The following is a 20,871-nucleotide window of genomic DNA, read 5'->3' on the forward strand; positions in this document are numbered from 1 at the left end:
CAAAGGAACAACTGCATGTTTTTTTTTGTTTGTTTGTTTTTAATTCATGTTTTTCCCCATTGGTTGATTCTCGTATGTGACCTGACCTGGAATCAAACTTGCAACCTTGGCGTATTGGGTGGATGCTCTAACCAACTGAGTTACCTGGCCAGGGCTCCTTGTTTTCTAAAAGGCCTACAGAACATACAGCAGATGCCTCTCTTCTTTCTCTTTGTATTAGTCATTTTAGCAAATTACTGGAAGATGGTGGTTACAGCTGAAAAATTCCACTGCTATTTTAAATCCACCGCCATACAACACTCTGCAGCATTTGCTGCCAGGACCCTTCTGCCAGCAACTCTCCCACCATGGAAGATATGAACAATATAGCAACATAGAAGAATTCGCTGAGGGATCCAAGATCAATGCCAGCAAGAATCAGCAGGATGACAGTAAAATGTTTATTGGAGGCTGGAGCTGGGGTACAAGCATGAAAGATCTATTTGTCTTGAATTGGGATGAGTTCGAGAAAGTACAATGAAAACAGATCCCGTTACTGGAAAACCAAGAGGATTTTTATTTGTGCTTTTCAGAGATGCTGCTTATGCTGCCCTGGCCGGCTTTTCTCAGTGGTTAGAATGTCAGCCCTTGGACCAATGAGTCACGGGTTCGATTCTGGTCAAGGGCACATACCTCGGTTGCAGTTCGTCCTCAGCCCTGGTCGGGGTCATGTGGGAGGCAACCAGTGGATGTGTCACTCTCACATTGATGTTTCTCTCTCCCCTCCCTCCCTCCCACTCTATCTGAATTGTAAGTAGAAAAATATCCTTAGGTGAGGATAAAAAAAAGGTGCTGCTTGTGTTGATAAGGTTTTGGACCTGAAAGAACACAAACTGGATGGTAAATGTATAGACCATCTCCCCAAAGGGCCAGAGTTTTAAAAGGGAAGAATGCCACAAAAAAAAAAAAGGTTTTGGGGGGTGGATTGAACCCAACTACTTCTGAAGAACAAATTAAAGAATATTTTGGAACCTTTGGAGAAATTGAAAATATTGAACTTCCTATGGATACAAACAAAAATGAAAGATGAGGATTTTGTTTTATCACAAAGACGAAGAACCAGTAAAGAAATTGTTAGAAAGCAGATTTTATCAAACTGGTTCTGGGAAGTGTGAAATCAAAGTTGCACAACCAAAAGAGGTGTATAGGCAGGAACGGTAACAACTAAACAGAAGTAAGAGGAGCTGCAGCCGGTGGATGAGTGGTAGTAGGGGTCATGGCGCAGGCCTACAGAGCCCTCTTGGCAAGATATCCCTGGGGTAAATATTGGCAAAACAACTACCAAGGAAGACACTGGAGAAACAGGAAGAGATTGCTAGTAAACCACCTTGCAGGACAACATTGAAGATTGGTCTTCTATTGATCTAAAGTGATTATTTTGTAAGACTTCTTAGTGTAGAAGACACAATAGTGTCCAACTGTTATAGCTGCCAATTAATTTTCTTTGTTTTTACTGTCTTTTGCTATCAGTGTGTGCCTCAATGTGGATTTGTGTTTACACAAATTTTATTTGTATGATTGCATGTTAAACCTCAAATAAATGTTTCCTTATGTAGAAAAAAAAAAAGAATAGTACTGTAAGTAAAATGGACTGAAGCAAATCAAATACAGTTGCCTCTCAGTATCTATGGGGGAATTGATCCCAAATAATGACAAGAAAAACAAGTCTGTATATGTTCAATACAAACATAGCCATTGTAGGTCTAACTACACAGTACACGTCAGAAACAATGTGATTTTGGTGTTGTTGTTGTTGATATTTTCAATCTATGGTTGCTTAACTCTGCAGATGTGGAACCAATGGATAGGGAGGGCTGACTACATGCTTAAATCCATGAGTTTATAATAATATTTGATATGTAAACCGAACCTGGGACTCTCTGGTCCGCAGGCCGACGCTCAACTGCTATAATAATATTTGAAACATATCAACAGCCAGGCTTGTGTGGCTCAGTGGATTGAGTGTCATCCCATAAACTGAGAGGTCAGGTTCAATTCCTGATCAGGGCAAACGCCGGTTCGCCGGTGTGGCTCTATCCCCAATGTGAGGTGAGCAGGAGGCAACATTTGATATTTTTCTCTCACATCAATGTTTGTTTGTTTGTTTGTTTTGTTAATTCTCACCCCAGGATATTCTTCCAGTGAGTTTTAGATAGAGTGCAAGAGAAGGAGGGAGGGAAAGAGGGAGAGAGAGAGAGATCAATGTGAGAGAGACACATCGATTGATTGCCTCCTGCACGACCCTAACCAGGGCCAGGATTGAACATGCAACCCAGGTATGTGGCCTTGATTGAGAATCAAACCTTCGACCCTTCAGTCTGCAGGCCAGTCCTCTAACCACTGAACCAAACCATCCAGGGTCTCAAATCGATGTTTCTATCTCTCTTTCCCTTTCTCTCTCTCTAAAAAAAAAAAAAAAATCTATAAAACGTATTTAAAAATTAAAATAAAACACATCACCCAGCCGGTGTGGCTCAGTGGTTGAACATCGACCCATGCATCACGAGGTTGCTGGTTCAATTCCCAGTCAGGGCACATGCCCAGGTTGTGGGCCAAATCTCCAGTCAGGAGGGCATGCAGGAGGCAGCCGATTGTTCTCTCTCATTGATGTTTCTATCTCTCTCTTCCTCACCCTTCCTCTCTCTCTAAAATCAATAAAGAAAAAAATTAATAAATAAAACACATTAACAGTTATTTAACCACCTTTGAAAAGTGCTAGGGAACCAACATTTTGAAAACTGATCATTAAAACAAGCATTTGTGCTGCCTATGCAATGTGAACTGTACCTCAGTGTAATAAAATATTTGATGAGAAAAAGTTGCTTTTTATAGAAGTATTTCAACTAATAAATGAAAAATGATAAAACTAGAGTATTATCACTTTGAAACTCTCTGATATTGTGATTTTTAAGAAATATATCCGATATGGTCTTCATCCCTGTTTCTGGCACCTGTAGTTTGTTTCTATGTTTCTGTGATTTGGTTATTTGTGAATAATATTGCAATAAACATGGTGGTGCAGCTACATTTTCTTTTTCTTTTTTTTTTATCCTCACCTGAAGACATTTTTGCATTTATCTTCAGACAGAGCGGGAGGGAGAGAGGGAGAAAGAGAGAGAGAGAAAGGAAGAGAGAGAGAGAGAAACATTGATGTGAGAGAGACACATCAATAGGTTGCCATCCACACAACCCCAACCGGGACATGGACAAACTGCAACCAAGGTACATGCCCTTAGTGGGAACCGAACCCGGGACTCTCTGGTCCGCGGGCCAATGCTCTAACCGCTGAGCAAAACTGGCCAGGGCTACATTTTCCTGATTTTATTTCCTTTAGTTAAATACCTAGAAGTGGGATTGCTGAATCATAAGGTAGTTCTATTTTACATTTTTTGAGGAACCTCCATATGGTTTTTCCTAATACGATGACTATTTTCTCTGCAAAGGACAATGAGTAGAGAAGCCATCCAGAAGACTGGGATTCCAGGTGCATGTGAATTGTAAAGTAGCTGCCCCAATACTTCTTTTAGGGAAGGGTCCTTTCAAATAGATTACAGAGAGGAGACTAGATAGGTAAACTGCTTTTGGAACATGCCTGACATGACTCATTGCCTCTATTACCACCACTGGAGTACTGAAATAGTCTCTTGACTGGCCTCTCTTGGGTTTACATCCTTCCCACTCATCAGAATAGCCTCAGAACAGCAGCCAGAGTAATCTTCTAAGAATATAAACAATATTTTATTCTTCTCCTTAAGACTTTCCAGTGGTTTCCCAACTCACCTAGAATAAAATCTAAAAGCTTTACCATGGCCTTATTCTATCTGACTCTCCCCCTATATCATTCCACTGTACCTCACTGGCTTTCTTACTGTTCCTCTAACATCCCATGCTATCTCTGATCTCAGGTCCTTTACCAATATTTGTCTGTTCTGGAATTGTCCTTCTTCCAGAAAATTGCATATTCTTCTTTTAATTTTTATTTGTTTGTTTTTGAGAGAGAGAGAGATTTGTTGTTCCACTTATTTCCACTTATTTATTCATTCATTGGTTGATTCTTATATTTGCCCACAACCTTGGCATATCACCACGATGCAGTAACCAAATGAGCTACCCGGCCAGGGCAGCATACTCTTCTTTTACATCCTTTAGATTTTTCTCAAGTGTTATATTCTTAGTGAGACATTCCCTGGCCATATCATCTAAACTTTCAACACCCTCTCTACTCACTTCCTATCTATCCCCTTTCCTGCTTTATTTTTTCTTTTTAGCTAATCTGATATACAATTTTACTTAAATTGTTATAGTTATTTGTTAGTCTTTCTCACCAAGATCCATGAGACTGTTTTCTTCAGGTCTTTGTCCCTGTGCTTAGAAAAAGCCTGTCATAGTAGGTGCTTACTTAGGAAACATTAAATAAATGAATAATACCTGCATGGCTCCCTCCCTTTCTTGAAATCTCATCAAGTGCCACCTTCTCCGTGAGGTCTTTCTCGAAGATCTTATGTAAAATAGCATCATTCCCCTTACATACACACAGAAACCATTACTTTAATTTCTTATCCTGCTTTAAAAAACGTATCACTTAGCGCCATTCGACACTGTATACATTTATTTACTTATTGTCTCTTTTCTCTCCCCCTGATGATTTCAATTTTCACGAAGGTAGAATCTGTATCCTCAACGCCTTAGAATGAGCCTTTACCTCTTTGTAGCTACTCAATGGTTATTCCTTGGGTGAATTAATGAACCGATTCTGACCGAAAGCATTCTCTCCGCGACCACAGACACTGCCAGGATGGCCATGAGGTTTCCAGCACAATCAAGAGCTCGCCAGTGGGCACTTCAAACTCCTTCACGCTCCAAATGACTCTTCTAAGAAAGACTGCTCTTGGCTGGGAACTGCAAAAACATCGGTGTTCTCCATTTCATTTCTGCCCCTAACATTTAACTAAAGAACTGACAGCTCAGGCCAGTGCCGCGAATAAAAGTATTTAGCAAGTCACTTTTGTAAACTGTCGGTTGTTCACCAAAGTTTAACGAATTTACTCGACTGCGAGTCAAGTATTGTCAGCCAGACCGAGAACAAAAGCAAGTTCCCCGGAGTAGGAGTACCCTGGCAGCACCGGCCCGAAGCCGTCCGGCTCTGCGCTCCCCCGCCCAGAGCGGCCCAGGATTGGCGGAGGCCAAGCAGGCACCGCCCCGCCGGCCTAGGGCGCGCGTTTGGACGAGGCCTTCTCGGGAGGAGCTTTGCGGAGCAGGGCGGGGCGGAGCAGGGCGGGGCGGGACGAGGCGGGGCGAGGCGGTCCGGGACGGACGTCATCTCGCCGCCTGAGCTCAGGATTGGCGAGAACTCAGCAGGCACCGCCCCGGCCGGCCGGGGGCGCGCGTATGGGCGGGGTCACCCGGGAGGCGCGTGGGGCCAGGCCTGGGGCTGGGGCTGGTGATGCTGCGGCTGAGCCGACTTGTCAGGCTTGGGTGGAGGCCGAGGGATGGCGAACGTGCTGGTGGCCGTGAGGGTGCGGCCCCTCAGCAAGAGGTAAGTCTGGGCGGGAGGGGGCGCCTGGGGCGTCAAGTGAGTTAGAAGGGCGAGGTCCCCGCCTCTCCCACAAGGGATTCCGGAGGGGAGAAATCAGACACAAAGTGGCCCAGCTGGCCAGGGTCCGGAACCTTCAGGGCCGGGCAAGTAGGGACCTAAGGTTGAGCTTTCGCGTGGAGCCCCGGGGTATAGCGGTTCCTGGCTGGCCTCGGGTGGGCTGCCCTGTTTTCGGCGTTCCTGCAGTCCTGCCAGCAGGAGTTGGGGGGGACCTCGGCTCACGTCCTGATGCACGGTTTGGGCGTTTCTCACCGGGTACGTTAAGATGGGCTGGGAAAGTGTCTTTACGCGAAGAGAGATTGTCAGTCTCCTCTCTCTTCTCGGCGTCTCTGGAGTACCTGTGGGGACTGAGGCAGGATTGTGGGTGCGCGTGGGTTTTTCTGCGAAGATGTGGAGAAAGGCAGAGTGTAAGGCATGGGAGGGAAACTGAGGCCCAAAGGGATCGTGGTTACGTCCTATGCTAGACAGCAGGACTGTGGAATAGGGGAAGTTATTCCAACCCCTTCTCTCAGCGTTGGCAGTGCCCGTTTTCTCATGGGTGAATCTGATTCTGCACCTCTCAGTTCTTGAGGCATTCAGTGTCCAGCCACATAATTTCTTCCCCTTTTCACAACTTTTCACTCGTAGGTTTGGAAAGTCAGGGAGGGCTTCACAGAAGGGTTGGTGTTTGAACTGTTTTTTAAAGACCTCTTAGAGTTTGCTGACAGGTGGAGAAGGTGGAGAAAGCACTCTGTGTACTAAAATTCTGAGAGCAAAAGACTTAGGCTGTTTAGTTGGTTGGTTGAGGAGAGGGTATGTGGAGGGAGATGAGTGATAGGACATAAAACTGTGAGGGTGAGGTTTGGGATCAGTGGCACAAATTGGAATTATTTGGGAAGTTAAAAAATTTCCAGGACATAAGATGGCTTGAAAATTGGGCAGAAGGGTAAAAAAGGTCTTGTCTTCCACAATAAAATTTGGTAATAGTAGGGATTATATTTGTCCTGATGTGGAGGTGACTGGCTTTGAAAAGTCATGCAATTGACAGAATAATGAGGAGAGGAGTGAGATGGGGGAAGAAACAAGAGAAACAGAAAAGAGGGGAGGGAAAAGGCAAGAGATACAATGAAGAAAAAAGGAAAGCAGCAGAAAAAAAGGAAAGCAGCATGTTCTTGAATTGCTGTGTTTAGATTGGTAAGTGGATTACACACCTGGCTTCTGCTTTACCAGGTGTAGTGGCTCAAGGTGGGGGAGGCGGGGTTCATTGTTACAGCTGCTACCCTAGAGGTAGCCTCTGGCAGATCATCATCTTCTTATTTTTTAATTCTCATCTGAGGATATGTTTATATTGATTTTTAGAGAGAGAGGAGAAAGAGAGAAAGAAACATCCATCAGTTGCCACCCATATGTGCCAGAGGACCCAAGCTTTGGTGTACAGGATGAAGTACTAACCAGCTGAGTCATCCGGCCAGGGCCCTCTGGCAGATCCTCTTTTTGCAAAACTGTACTTTTAAGGGTTCTTGGGATAACAATATTGATTACTCCTCACTGTAACTTCTCTGTACTTTGGGAAGTAGGAATTTATAATAGCATGGATTAGATTAAGAAAATACTGTTGGCCCAGCTGGTGTGGCTTAGTGGATTGAGTGTAGTCCCATGGACTGAGAGGTCCCGGTTTGATTCCCGGCCATGGCACATGCCCCGGTTGTAGGCTCAATCCTTAGTGGGGGGTGTGTAGGAGGCAGCCAATCGATGTTTCCATCTCTCACTCTTCCACTCTCTCTCTCTAAAAAATCAATATAAACATTAAAAAAATAATAATTTTAAAAAAAGAAAAAGAAAATACTGTTGCCCTGGCCGGTTTGGCTCAGCGGTTAGAGCGTTTGCCTATGGACTGAAGGCTCTTGGATTTGATTCCCAGTCAAGGGCACATACCTGGATTGCAGGTTTGATCCCTGGCCCTGGTTAGGGTCATGCAACAGGCAACCAATCAATGTTTCTCTCCCCCCCGCCCCGCCCCTTGCTTTCCACTCTCTCTAAAAATCAGTGGAAAAATATCCTCAGGTGAGGATTAACAAACACAAGAAAATACAGTTAAAATTGAGTTATTTGTAGCCACAGTAGAGAATAACAGCTCATCATCAAGTGAGGGGAAAAGAAGGGCACATTTACTGAGCTCACATGAAGAGCCTTGAGCAGCACATAATAGAATGTTAAGACTACAGATATTCAGGTGTGAGCAGATTATAGCAGGCTGAAGATTCAGGAGCAGATATTGAGAAAACCAATATGACCCCAGCTAAAAAGTTGAGGCCACTCCCCTGTTCTCAGAGAATCCTGCAGAGATGAAGCTATACTCCAAGGTTTGTTAATTTCCAGCATCTTCACTGAGGCTCATCTGAATATAGGGAATCTGTTGATTATGTAGTTTATTCCAACCTTCAATAAGTCATTGGCACACACTTAGTTAACAAAGCCATTGGATCTGATGTATTTGGGATGAAATCTCAGAGATCATCTGGTCTAACCTTCCAGTTTTTCTGATTTTCCAGGTGAGAAAATGGTCTTGTTTAAAGTCTAAAAGTAGGTAGAGCCAGGATTCAACTTACCAGACTAAACTGTTTCTTCCTGAGAGTACAGAAAAATTGCACTTTTCAGACAAATGCCTGTTTGCTCAGTAGGAATAGAACTGATCATCCATCAGTAAAATGATAATATGGGAAATAGTTTTGATGCCCTCCCCTCTACCTCACACTTGTTTCCCATAATCAGAAAGTCAGTATTATTATGAGGTGCTGTCATTTGTCTATCCAAAACCATTCATCATTGAAACAGCATGTTCTCTTCCACCAATTCTGTGGGCCCTGTAACACTGCCCACTGCTCTGTCAAAAGTTACTTTTCATACACTGTATTCTCTTTCTGTGCTTTAAAAAAATCTGTAAAATAGAATAACTACTTCAATGTTTTTGTGAAGATTAAGTGAAAGAATACATTTAAAATACTTAGAACAGAACAGAGCGTGGCTCATTTTAAGTATTCAATAAAGTGTTAGCTTTACTCTTGTTTTTATTTTTTCTGTTCTGCCTGTTCATTTTGTTTGTAGATTCAGTTGTCGATAGATACGTATTCATTGCCATTTTGTTTGTTCATATATTTTATCTTTGTCTTCAAAAAGACCCTTCACATTTCATATAATAATGGTTTGGTGATGATGAACTCCTTTAACTTTTCTTATCTGGGAAACTCCTTATATGGCCATCTATTCTAAATGACAGCTTTTTGATGATGATGTGTCTTGGTGTGGGCCTCTTGGGGTTCATCTTGTTTGGGACTCTCTGTGCTTCCTGGACCTGTATGTCTGTTTCCTTCACCAAGTTAGGGAAGTTTTCTCCCATTATTGTTTCAAACAGGTTTTCGATTTCTTGTTCTCTCTCTTCTCCTTTGTCACCCCCAAGATGTGAATGTTGGCATACTTGAAGTTGTCCCAGAGGCTCCTTACACTATCCTCATTTTTTTGGATTCTTTTTTCTTTTTGCTGTTCTGATTGGGCGTTTTTTGCTTCTTTATATTCCAAATCAATGGTTTGCTTCTTGGCTTTACCTACTCTACTACTGAATCTGTGTAAATTATTCTTTATTTCAGTTAGCGCCTCCTTTATTTCTGTGCATCCTTTATTTCTGACTGGCCCTTTTTTATGCTCTTGAGGCCCTCACTAAGTTCATTGAGCATCCTTATAAGCAGTATTTTGAACTCAGCATCTGTTAGGTTGCTTATCTCCATTTCGCTTAGTTCTTTTCCTGGGGTTTTGTTCTGTTCTTTCATCTGGGACCTGTTTCTCTGTCTCCTCATTTTGGCTGCCTCCCTGTGTTTGTTTCTGTGTATTATTTGACGAGAGCTTGGGGCTGAGACCAGAGGCTGCTTGTTTGAAAGGATTTAGGAAAACTTGAAGTAGGATCCAAGACAGGCCAATCCTATGGTTAAGCAACTGGCGACAGCTTGGGTGGGCCTGAAAGTTGGGTGGGGCGGGGCCTCAGGGAGTCACCAGGGTGGGGCAACCAGTGTGAGCCAGGTTGCTGGAGTCCCAGATATGGCCGCTGTCTGCTGCCCCAGGGAAGGGCTCACCAAAGGAACAAAGGCCTCTGACAGCACGTTTGTCCTGTAGAAAGCCCCCTCTCCAGCCCTTGCTCCAATGCCAAACAGCTCAGTTCTTCCCTGTATGTCTCTGGCACCCCTTGAGCTGCCTCCCCTCCAAGCTTAGAGGGAGTGAGTCCAATAAGTCTGTGCACGGGCCCTTTAAGAGGAGCTTCCTGGGGCTCAGTTTCCGCTGTTTTTTCCAGCCAGAAGTTATGAGGACTTCTCTTCCTGGTACTGGAACCCTGAGCGGGGCACCTGGTGTGGGACGGGGACCCCTCAGTCCTCAGGGAGGACCTTCCCAGCCAAGGTATCCTCCTGATTTTTATTTGTCACACATGGGTGTGGGATCATCCCATCATGCCTCCGCCCCTCCTACCAGTCTGGATGTGGCTGCTTCTTTAATTCCGTAATTGTAGGACTTCCATTCAGCTTGATTTTAGGCGATTTTGAATGATGGTTGTTCTGTAGTTTAGTTGTAACTTTGATGTGGTTGTGGGAGGACGCGATACCGCGTTTACCTACGCCACTATCTTGACCTGAAGTCAGCCAGACTATTCTTAACACTTATTTTTATTTCTCCCTATACTTAGCTGTCTGTTCTTTTTTTTTTTTTTTTGGTTAATCCTCACCTGAGATATTTTTCCATTGATTTTTAAATAGAGTGGAAGTAGCTGCGGGGAGAGAGGGAGAGGGAGAGAGAGAAAGAATCACATCAATGTGAGAGATACACATCGATTGGTTGCCTCCTTCATGACCCTGACCAACCTTGACTGGGGCTGAAGATCAAACCTGCAACCCACTTATGTGCCCTTACTGGGAATCGAACCTTTGACCAGGTGCTCTAACCACTGAGAAACCGGCCAGGGCTGTGTTAGTTTAACTTTTACAAATGAACAGATAAGTGGTAATGGCTTGGTGATTTTCCCCTCTAGGACAGTGATTCTGAAAGTATGGGGTGCATACAGTCCACCTGGGGAGCTTGTTATACTGCAGCTTATTAACAGGGTTAACTAGCTCCACCATCTCCCATATTTCTTTTGAAAGTGGCCTGTGGACCACTTTGAGAAACACTGTCCTGCCCTGGCCAGTTGGTTGTAGTTTGTCCCCGGCCCTGGATGGGTCGTGCGGTTGGCAACCACTCGATGTCTCCCTTTCACATCGATGTTTTTCTCTCTCTTTCCCTCCCACTCTATATGAACAAGAAATGGAAAAAGTTCCTTGGGTGAGGATTAAAAAAAAAGAGAAACACCGTCCTGGGAGTAATGTTTAAGGGAGGATTTGTCCCTGTGCAAAACCTTTAACCCTAAGGAATGAATGCCTGTTAGTGGAATTAAGGACACTGAGGCAAGTGGTAGTAGCTCCACTCTACTGTGTGTAAGGCTCCTCCTCAGTAGACTTCCATTGAGCTCTGCTGCCAGCTCCTCACCTGAGGTTAGTGCCCTTTGTTTCTGTTGTGCTCAACCTTAATTCACCCTCATCTTGTTCTAGAATATTTTGGAACCACTAGGTTACCTATGGTAGCGAAGGAGCAGCATCTCACCCTCCTATAGTGTTATATCTTTCTGCCAAAAGGTGACATTTTTTGTTCTTTATTGTTTGTTTTTGTTGCTTTATGCCAAAGTGTCCTAGATGAATCTTTAAGAAAGGGCAAGCTTAAGCATTGGAAAAGTTATTGTGTGATTTTTTTTTTCTTACTTACTTCACTGTCCAAATTTACTATGTGACTGAAGAGTCTGGGGTTCTATTCCAGTCAAGGGCACATACCTGGGTTGCAGGTTTGGTTCCTGGCCTCAGTCCGGGTCATTTGGGAGGTAACCAATTGATGTGTCTTTCTCACATTGATGTTTCTTCCCCAACCCCCACCCCTTCCACTCTCTGAAAATCAATGGGGAAAAAATATCCTTGGGTGAGGATTAACAAAATAAAATTTTTTTTAAAGTCTTCACTTTCTCCTGAAAAAAATCTTAAATCTAAAGATACCCCCACACCCCAACCAACCCCATTCCCATCTCCCCTCTCTAGTCCTCAAGGTCACATCCTGGGAGTTCAGAGGAAGGATAAAATGAAACTGAATGTATTTTCTCAACTTTCAGATCTAGGCGTGATGTAATTTAATAACTTTCCTTACAGTAGAGGAAATGCTAATAAATTTCTTATCTTAGGATTTTGGCTGTGAGCATTTTAACTAAATCTCTTTATGGTATGAGAAATAATTTTATATCTGGTATATTCCATTTATTTCAGGCTTCAGGTATATGGATCACTTGGATTAAGCCCCTTAAAGTGAATTTAGGGGTTGGTTAGGTATTAAGTGTTACTACATAACTGCAACATAGGAAAATTCTTAAGGATCTTGGTTCTCATCTCAATACAAGGAAAGGATTGGGGAAATATTTTCTCAAGATCTCAATAGAAAGTACCCCAACACCCTTTTCATGCTTAAAATCCCAGAGAAAGTGAGAGGTGATGCCATGTTGTGTGCTGTACCAAGGATACTCTCCAGGGTTTCCAAGCCTGATTTCTAAGATATAATTAAGAGCCGAGGCTTTGTAGTCAGACAAATCTGGGTTTATATCCCAGCTCTACCACTGCTAGTTGTATGACTTTAGACAAGTTGCATGCTTTTCCTTAACTTTAGCCTTCCATCTGTCAAAATGAAGATATGTTAGGAAGCCATCTCAGGAGGGTGGTTAAAAGGATTGCATAAGATGAAGTACACTATGTGCTGCACCTAATACAGTGCCTAGCATGTATAAAGTGCTCAATAATGGGAACTTTTAGCTGTCCAGAGCCGAATTCCTTTATTTTTTATTTTTATTTTTAGAGAGAGAGGAAGGGAGAGATAGAAACATCGATGGGAGAGATAGAAACATCGATGGGAGAGAGAAACATTGATCAGCTGCCTCCTGCATGCCCCCTACTGGGGACCGAGCCCTCAACCAGGGCAAGTGCCCTGATCAGGAATTGAACTGGGACCTCTCAGTCCATGGGACGATGCTCAATCCACTGAGCCAAATTCTGACAATCTAGAGAAGCATGCCAGCTAGGGAACTTTTTGAGGTGATGCTTTTAGCTACTTATGGAGACAGACACCCCAGTGATGGAGACAGGAGTAGGGAAACATTTTGTTCCAATAGCACTGGTCTCAGCTTCTCTTTTCTTTTTTCTTTTTTATACTGTAAGTCCATTTCTTCTCAGCTGCTTTACTAGAAGCAGACCCAGTTCAGCACTTTATTAGCTGAGTGCCTCCCTGAGTCTTTCCCCATCTGTAAAATAGCTGTAAGTTTAACTACCTTGTAGGTTGTTGAGAGCATGTAGATAATTTATGAAAAGTGCTTGGCTCAGTAGAGGTGCTTAATAAATGTAGCTATTAGTATTAGCTCTCATAAAATTTTGGATTTAAAAATTAACTTACCAAGTATTCTTAAGGAGGCACCACTCAGATGTCCTAACTGGATGTACCAATTAAGCAGCGCCCTCTTTTGAATGTATCCAAGTACAAACCATTTCTTTTTGGGTACTCAATTCTTTCTACATCATGAATAACTTCTTGAGGACTGGACTCATAGGTTTCTGCCTTCTCTGGCCTTGCTCTTTTGAAAACGCTAACATTAAGCCTCATCGGGGTCCTTACCGTTTTGCAGCTGTTGCTTTTATCTTTGTTACCTTATCAGATTCAAACAAGAGCTAATGGACTGTTGGATTAGTCTCACCACTTTATTTTTATTTTATTATTTTATTTTAATTAATTAATTTTTGTTACAAATGTTTCTCCTTTTTCCCCTATTGACACTCTCCTCCCATCCCACCCCCACCCCCACCCCCAACACAGCATTGTTGTCTCTGTCTATTGGTTATGCATATATGCATATAAGTTCTTTCGTTTATCTCTTCCCTCCCCCCTATTTCTTGACTAAGGAAAAAAAAAAAAGCAGTGTTTTTTTGTTTTTGTTTTTTCATATGGGTTTGGGTCTTGTTTCTAGGGAGACCAAAGAAGGAGGAAGAATTATTTTGGAGGTTGATGGCAAAGTGGCAAAAATCAGGAATTTAAAGGTAAGCCTGAAATTGTTTTCATTTTTTCTCTCCACTGAGGGGCTAGTATTGTTACAGGGGCTTCTGGGATGAAGGTGTGTCTGTGAATGTGTTAGAGAGGGAGAGTGGAAGAGCTTTGACCAGCCACTAAGCAAATATAAAAAGTAGGAGAGAAGTGTAGGGTTGTTGCTGCTGCAGCTTAAGTTCTGTCAAACAGGGTGCAGCTGTTTTGGAAACTAGTCAGTGGCTTCTTTGAAAGTAAACAAGGGATGTATGGGGTGCAGGCATGGCTAGCTTAAATCATGTTTGGGGACAGCCCATATGTATACTTAATTCACCTCATCACCAGTTAGATTTTGTCCCAAGCCTCTCATTTGATATCACTTTGTCTAGAGGTGTGTGCATCTGCTAATGCAGGATTCATTTTGGCCATAGCGAGGACCAAGAAACAATCTTCATATCTTAGAAGGGAGCCAGTCACTAGCCTGAGTCTTATTACAAATTCTCTTTCACAGATTTGACTGATCTTTGAATCACAGTTGGACAAACTCTGGGAACTTCCTCCTCTATCCCTCACCCCCTCCTAGGGCTAAGTTCCTTCATTACATTCCTCCCTTACCAGGCCAGTGGAAAATGAAGAATTCTTTCTTTCAGTGCCTTGAGGAGTGGAGGGAAACAGGGGAGCTGGCCATATGACCTGCCAACAGCGAGGGTTATCTGGATCCCAGACATCCCAGCCATGCCCACTCCCATGTTACTCCTGTGATGTGATCTATTTCCTTTTGTCAGTAGCTCTCTGCTAAAAGAGAACAGGAACTACCAAACTGTCAATAAGAGCTCCCTGGGGACAAAAGACCTTTTATTCTTTGCTCTCTCTTACATCTCTGTTGCCTAATCATTCGGCTGCTTTGTTCTAAGAGATCATATTTTTGGTTCTTAATAATTCCTGGCCAATATCAAACTCTAATCTGCCTCCCACATACCTTGCTGACTGCTTTCTTCCCTGAGGTTAGTTACGTACGAAGAATCTCTTAGTTATTCCAACAGCCTCATTCTACTGTCGTTTGTGGATCCTAGTGCTAGGGTTTGTCTTTCCCTGTCCAGAGTCTAAATTTTAAATAGTAATACAAGCATTTCTGTGGGTAATACCCTTATCCCCAGTACAGTACTTGGAGGTCAGTACAGTTCCAAGTTCTGGCTCTGCCCTTATCTACCTTGGGCATTTGGCTTAGTCCTAGCTCTTCTGTTCAGTATACTTTCTAATTCACTGGGGTGGATCTCCCCAGGCATCTCTGTAAAAGCCTTAGGTTAATAGAGCCTGCTAGGCCCAGGGACTAAAGTACTTATGCATTTCTGTATCTGCTATAGAAAAGCTTAGAGGAAAAAATGATAGTAATAAGAAGATGCCCAGAGAGGTAAAGGTTTTCTCTCCTAAGCTGTTCTATACCTCTCTTGGTTCATATGTAGGCAGATCTATGATAGTGTGATAGGTAGACATTAAATTAATTCTCTGGGGTTTTAATTCTCTGAGGACAGAGGTTTCTTTCTTTCTTTTTTAGATAGGTATCATAAAGAGTCTCATACCAGTCTAGTTCTCTCTAGCTACAGCAGAGAGAAATCAAGTGCCACTAGCCAGATTCTGATATTATAACAGAGGACACTGGATCCTATGTTTGATTTTAGGTGGACAGTCGATCAGATGGCTTTGGCGACTCCCGGGAGAAGGTTGTGGCATTTGGCTTTGATTACTGCTACTGGTCAGTCAACCCAGAGGACCCCCAGTATGCATCTCAGGATATGGTAATGTCATTTTTCCTTCACTCTTCCCAGTTAACTATATAATTATTGGGAAATTAACATGGAATCTGGGCCTTGCCTATTTCTTACTTATGGTAGTTTGGTTAGAAAATAATGATATTTGATCTGAGAGGTGGTAGTGAGAGGCATCAGTTGCAGAAAGAAAAGTACTGCTTGCTTAGGGCATGGGACTTGGCTAGTGTTTACTTAAGCTTGGGCCTCAGCATGACTCAGGTGGGAATGAGTTAGTTTAGGAAGTATTCTGCTCCTGTGGTAAGTAAATGGGCTCATCTCAAACTTGACCTTATGTTGCATGCAGTGGAAAGGCCCAAGAATCCTAGAAGCTAGTATCTTCTTTCTTCCTTAGGTTTGTGCTCATAGGCTAAGTGTAAAAGGCTAGACAGCTAGTCTACCAGCCTGCCTGCAATGTACATAAGAGGTGAATTCTCTTGATCTGATAAGGATTGAGAGGATCAATTAAGGCTATTGGTCATGCTGCCTAGCTCCCTCACAGGTTCCCAAGGCAGCAGGTCTGGCCAGGTGGATCTACACGACTTCCCTCTGTTTCTGTGAAGCAACAACATTGTTCTGGTTTGTCCTGTTGAAGGTCATGCCTTCAGTCCCCATGATGGCCAGCAAGCCTTGCCTCATTCAGTTCTATGACCACAAACAATAGTTTTCATTCCAGCAGCCACCAGGTACCCTAATCAAAGTCCAACCCTAAAATTAGAAATATCATTTATTTAGCCTTTGTGGATCAGTATCATCATACTTACATCTGAAAGAAAACACTACAGGAGTATGTCCTTAGGAAATAACCATTGGAAATAAATTTTTGGGGTGGGGGTAACCCTGGACAGCAATCACCTGTCTATATACCTTTGATTAGAAAGCCAAAGTGTGTTTTCTAAGTATTTTAGTCTTTTGTGAAACTGTTTTTAATTATGCCAAAGGAACAATTTTATCAAGTGTGAGTGAGTTAGAGGATAGTACTGATCTTCCATTGATGCAGACTTCTGAAGATGACTGGATAGTTCTAAACCATGGATGTGTAATTCCTCCATTCTTCCCTTCTGAGGGGAACATGTGGAAACAAGACCCTAGACTGCTGTGGAATTTGCTGTCTCTGTGGGTTCCTTCTGTTATAATATGAGTACCCTACTTTTGTAGTCAAACTGCATTTGCTGTAAATGCTCAGCAGAAAAAGGTAGTATGGACATACATGGCCCCTCCTGAGCTTTCTCTGTCCTTTGGAATATGAGGGAACTTGCAGGTCCAGGCTTGTCTTATGACCCTTGATTTTATGCCAACACTCAAGTATCTGTGAGGTATCTGGTTACTGGCGTTTGTAACTGGTTTACTGAGATCCTCCAAGAAGAGCCAGGAGAGAAACTGACTCTCAAATAAAAGGATGGAATGTCTACAGCAGTTCACAGTTGTGACTGTATGTGGCACAGAAGGCATTGTTCTTTCTATTAGTAGAAAGTGTGAGCGTACTGATGGCTATTTCAGTCTTCCCTGGCCATAGCACACCTAGGCCTGGATGTTATGTACCTAAGAAAAATGAACTATTTTGTGTAACATTTGACAGATCAATAATCTGGGAGATGTGTGTATGTATGTAAACAAAAAATACCTCTCTCTCTATATATATATAAACAAGCTTAGGTATGGTTTTGGTGTGAGGCTCACATTTTACATTTATGTAGCTTAAGTGTATAAAAATAATCTAGTGGAAGCCCAGAAGTCCATAGAGGAGAATTCATAAATATGATTCTTCCTCTGTTGCCTGATTTGAAGTTCAATGGAAAGATCAAATAGGATTTGGACAGGAAGCCTGTGCAGAGAGATAAAACCAGAGTCTCCTGAGGTTGATTCAGGCTTGTTTATTAATTTTCTAAGGCCTCATTGGTCCCAAGGGGAGTCGGGACAGTAAAGAGAAGGAAAGGAAACTTTGTCACAGGCTGGAGTAGGGCCAGAGGTCCCAGAATGGTGGCAGGACTCATATCCATATGATTTGATCAGAGGGACTCATTATTTTAACACAGAAATTGGAGCCCAGACTTAACTCTAATCACTATTGTTCTGAGGTCACCAGGGGTAGGAGAGGCATTATCATAAAATCATAGGACTTGGGGTGGGAAAGAATTTAGATGTCATCCCATTTATCCTCTCTCAAATACAGCTATCCGCTCTGCAGCATTTGTGATCATATTTAGGGGGTGTGGAGAAAGGGGTCAGTCTTTTTGAAGTATAATTTAAATATAGTAAAACTAACCTTTTTAGTGTTCCGTTCTATGAGTTTCGACAAACACAATTGTGTAGTTTACCATCAGTATATAAAACAGTGCATCACCCAGATTCCTTAATGTTCTTTTGTAGTCAAGCTATTCTTACCATCAGCCCCTAGCAACTATTGATCTGTTTTCTGTCCCTACTGTTTTGTCTGTTCTAGAATGTCTATAAATATAATAAAACAGGCCTAGCTGGTGTGGCTTAGTGGATAGAGCACTGAAGGGTCATGGGTTTGATTCCCAGTCAAGGGCACGTACCTGGGTTGCAAGTTCAATCCCAGCCCTGGTGGGGTGGATGTGGGAGGCAGCCAACTGATGTCTCTTTCACATCTCTCTCTTTCTCTCTCTCTCTTTCTCTTTCTCTCTCTCTCTCCCCCTCCCTCCCTCCCTCCTCCACTTCTCCCCATCTCCCCCTCCTTCCCTCCCTTCCATTCTTTTTAAAAATCAATGGAAAACATATCCTTGGGTAAGGATTAATAACAACAAAATAATAAAACAATATGTAGCCTTTGAGGCTGACTGCTTTCATGTAGTATGACGTAGTCGAGATTTAGCTCTGCTGTTGTGTGTATCCTGTCTTATTCTGACCTTGATTCAGAATTATTTAGATCTTCTTGCCTAGAAGAAATCTCATGGCTTTGACAGCACTGATTCTAACTGCAAAGAGGGTCCAAGTCCCTGGAGGACAACACCTTCTTCATCTCTGGGTCTCTTGTTGTGAAGGAAGGACTTTAGCACTCTCAGAAATACAGCACTGATTTTACAATATTCAACTCTCTGACGGAAAAATTTCTCCCACTGGCCTCAGAGGAATTTTGAGCAACATTATAAGCAGTTGCTTGATAGATGTTGACAAAAACACCACCTGTTTGATGTTGGTGCTGCCTCATCATAGTTTCTTAGAATGTGAGAATTCGAAGGGAACTTAGCAGTCATCTAGGCCAGGGTTTCTCAACCTCAGCACTATTGATATTTTGGCCAGATTATTCTTTGTTGTAGGGGGTCTGTCCTGTGTACTGTAGGGTGTTTAGCAGCATCTCTGCCCTCTACCCTCTAGATGCTAGTAGCAATCCCAGTCGTGACAATAAAAAATGTTTCCAGACACTGCCCACTCATCTATGGCAACCCCCTCATGTTCCAGATATACTGTGTGACATATGTGGAGTTATACAGGCAATAAATGCACAAGTGGAACTAGACCCATATTCCTTATGTTGGTCTTTTCATTGCATTGTACCATTCCACTTCCCTTTTTATATTTTACAGCCTCAAAAGGTAAGTTCAATATCAAAATTCCTTAGTACTTTAGCTCTTCTCAATTCTTAGTGGTGACACACTTGAGTAAATAGATCAGGTGTTAACAAACTTGGTTCTCTAGAGAACAAGTCAGCTACTGTAAGTTCTATTGGAAGGAACTTTTTTTTTTTTTAAATATCTGTATATTCTAAATGTTTATCCTTCCCTTTAATTGTCTTCTCAAATCTATTAAATATATATTATTTATGCCCAGCCAGTGTGGCTCAGTGGATTGAGGGTCATCCTATGGACTGAAAGATTCTGGTTCAATTCCTGGTAAGGGCACATGCCCAGTTTTGGGGCTCAATCCCCAGTAGGGGGCATGCAGGAGGCAGCCGATTGATGTTTCTCTCTCATAGATGTTTCTGTCTCTCTCTCCCTCCTTGCTCTCTTAAAAAAAATTAATAAAAACATTTAAAAAATTATTTACTCCATTTTATAGATAAGGAAACTGAGGCACAGAAAGTGTACAGCACTTGGCCAGTAAATAGTAGAGCAAGGATTCAAATCCAAGACTGTCCAACTCTAAATTGCATGCCCTTTCCACCAAGCTTCACTGACTCTCAAAGTTAAAAAAAAAGTCCCATGTAATTTACTAGTGACCTGGTCATCTCTCTTATTATTTTTTTTCCTAATCTTTTTTTTTTTTTTTCATTTTTAAATCCTCACCTGAGGATATATTTTGGTTGATTTGAGGGAGGGAGGGAGGGAGAAGAGGGAGGGAGGGAAGGAGTAGAGGGAGGGAGGGAGGGAGGAAGAGAGAGAGAGCGAGAGAGAGAGAGAGAGAGATCCATGAGAGAGAGAAACATCAATTGGTTGTCTCCTGAGGATTGAACCTGAAACATAGGTGTGTGCCCTGACCAGGAATTGAACCCACAGCCTTTTGGTGTACAGGATGATGCTCCAACCAACTATGCCACACACCCAGCCAGGACCTGGTCATTTGTTTATAACTATTATCTGCTTTGACCCGTTCAATAGCCTAAAAGGTAGAAGATTTTATCCCTGTTTTATAGTTGAGGAAATTTAGAGGGGTTACATGATCTGCCCAGAGTTAGAAATGAGTCTTAGATTTTTTTTTTTTTTTTTATCCTCACCCAAGACATTTTCCCATTTTTTTGTTCAGGTAGAGTGAGAGGGAGAGAGAGGAACAGAGAGAGAGAGAGAAACATCGACGTGAAGGGACACATCGAGTGGCCGCCACCCGCACGACCGACCAGGGCCGGGGACAAACTGCAACCGAGGTACGCGCCCTCAGTGGGAACCGAACCCGGGTCTCTCAGGACCGCAGGTTGACGCTCTAACCGCTGAGCCAAACCGGAAAGGGCGAGTCTTAGATTTTAACACAGAGTCATCTAAATGCAAAGTTCATATTCTTCACTACACTACAGTGTAAAAAGGGGAGGGGGTGAGATAGGAAAAGGAATGGATGGAAATTGGGGAAAAGAAGGGAAGGGCAAGGGGAAGGAGAGAGATAGAGAAAAGACTAATGGATGGGGACTAGTAAGGGTATCATACCCACTGTTTTGTCCATTACTCCATGACCCTGATGTCATTAGCTTCTCATTCTTTTTTTAAATTAAAAAAAAATTTTCAATTACAGTTTACACTCTGTGTCATTTTGTATTAGTTTCAGGTGTACAGCATAGTGGTTAGACAATCATATACTTTACAAAGTGTCCCCCCTGACATTTCTAGTACCCAC

At 42.7% G+C, this 20,871-nt stretch overlaps 1 protein-coding gene across 2 annotated transcripts in view; it reads left to right on the forward strand.

The window, feature by feature from the left end:
• The first annotated feature begins 5,506 nt into the window (after positions 1 to 5,506).
• The window catches only part of STARD9 (StAR related lipid transfer domain containing 9), a 129,696-nt gene continuing 114,331 nt past the window's right edge, over positions 5,507 to 20,871 (forward strand). For both annotated transcript variants that reach the window (XM_036255709.1, XM_036255718.1), the window contains exons 1-3: positions 5,507 to 5,575; positions 13,731 to 13,800; positions 15,463 to 15,579. In XM_036255709.1, the coding sequence (XP_036111602.1) occupies positions 5,529 to 5,575; positions 13,731 to 13,800; positions 15,463 to 15,579 (234 nt within the window). In that variant the 5' untranslated portion in view covers positions 5,507 to 5,528. The remainder of the gene's footprint in view (positions 5,576 to 13,730; positions 13,801 to 15,462; positions 15,580 to 20,871) is intronic.

This window comes from Molossus molossus, unplaced genomic scaffold, assembly GCF_014108415.1.
Source record: "Molossus molossus isolate mMolMol1 unplaced genomic scaffold, mMolMol1.p scaffold_m16_p_1, whole genome shotgun sequence".
Classification (NCBI taxonomy): domain Eukaryota; kingdom Metazoa; phylum Chordata; class Mammalia; order Chiroptera; family Molossidae; genus Molossus; species Molossus molossus.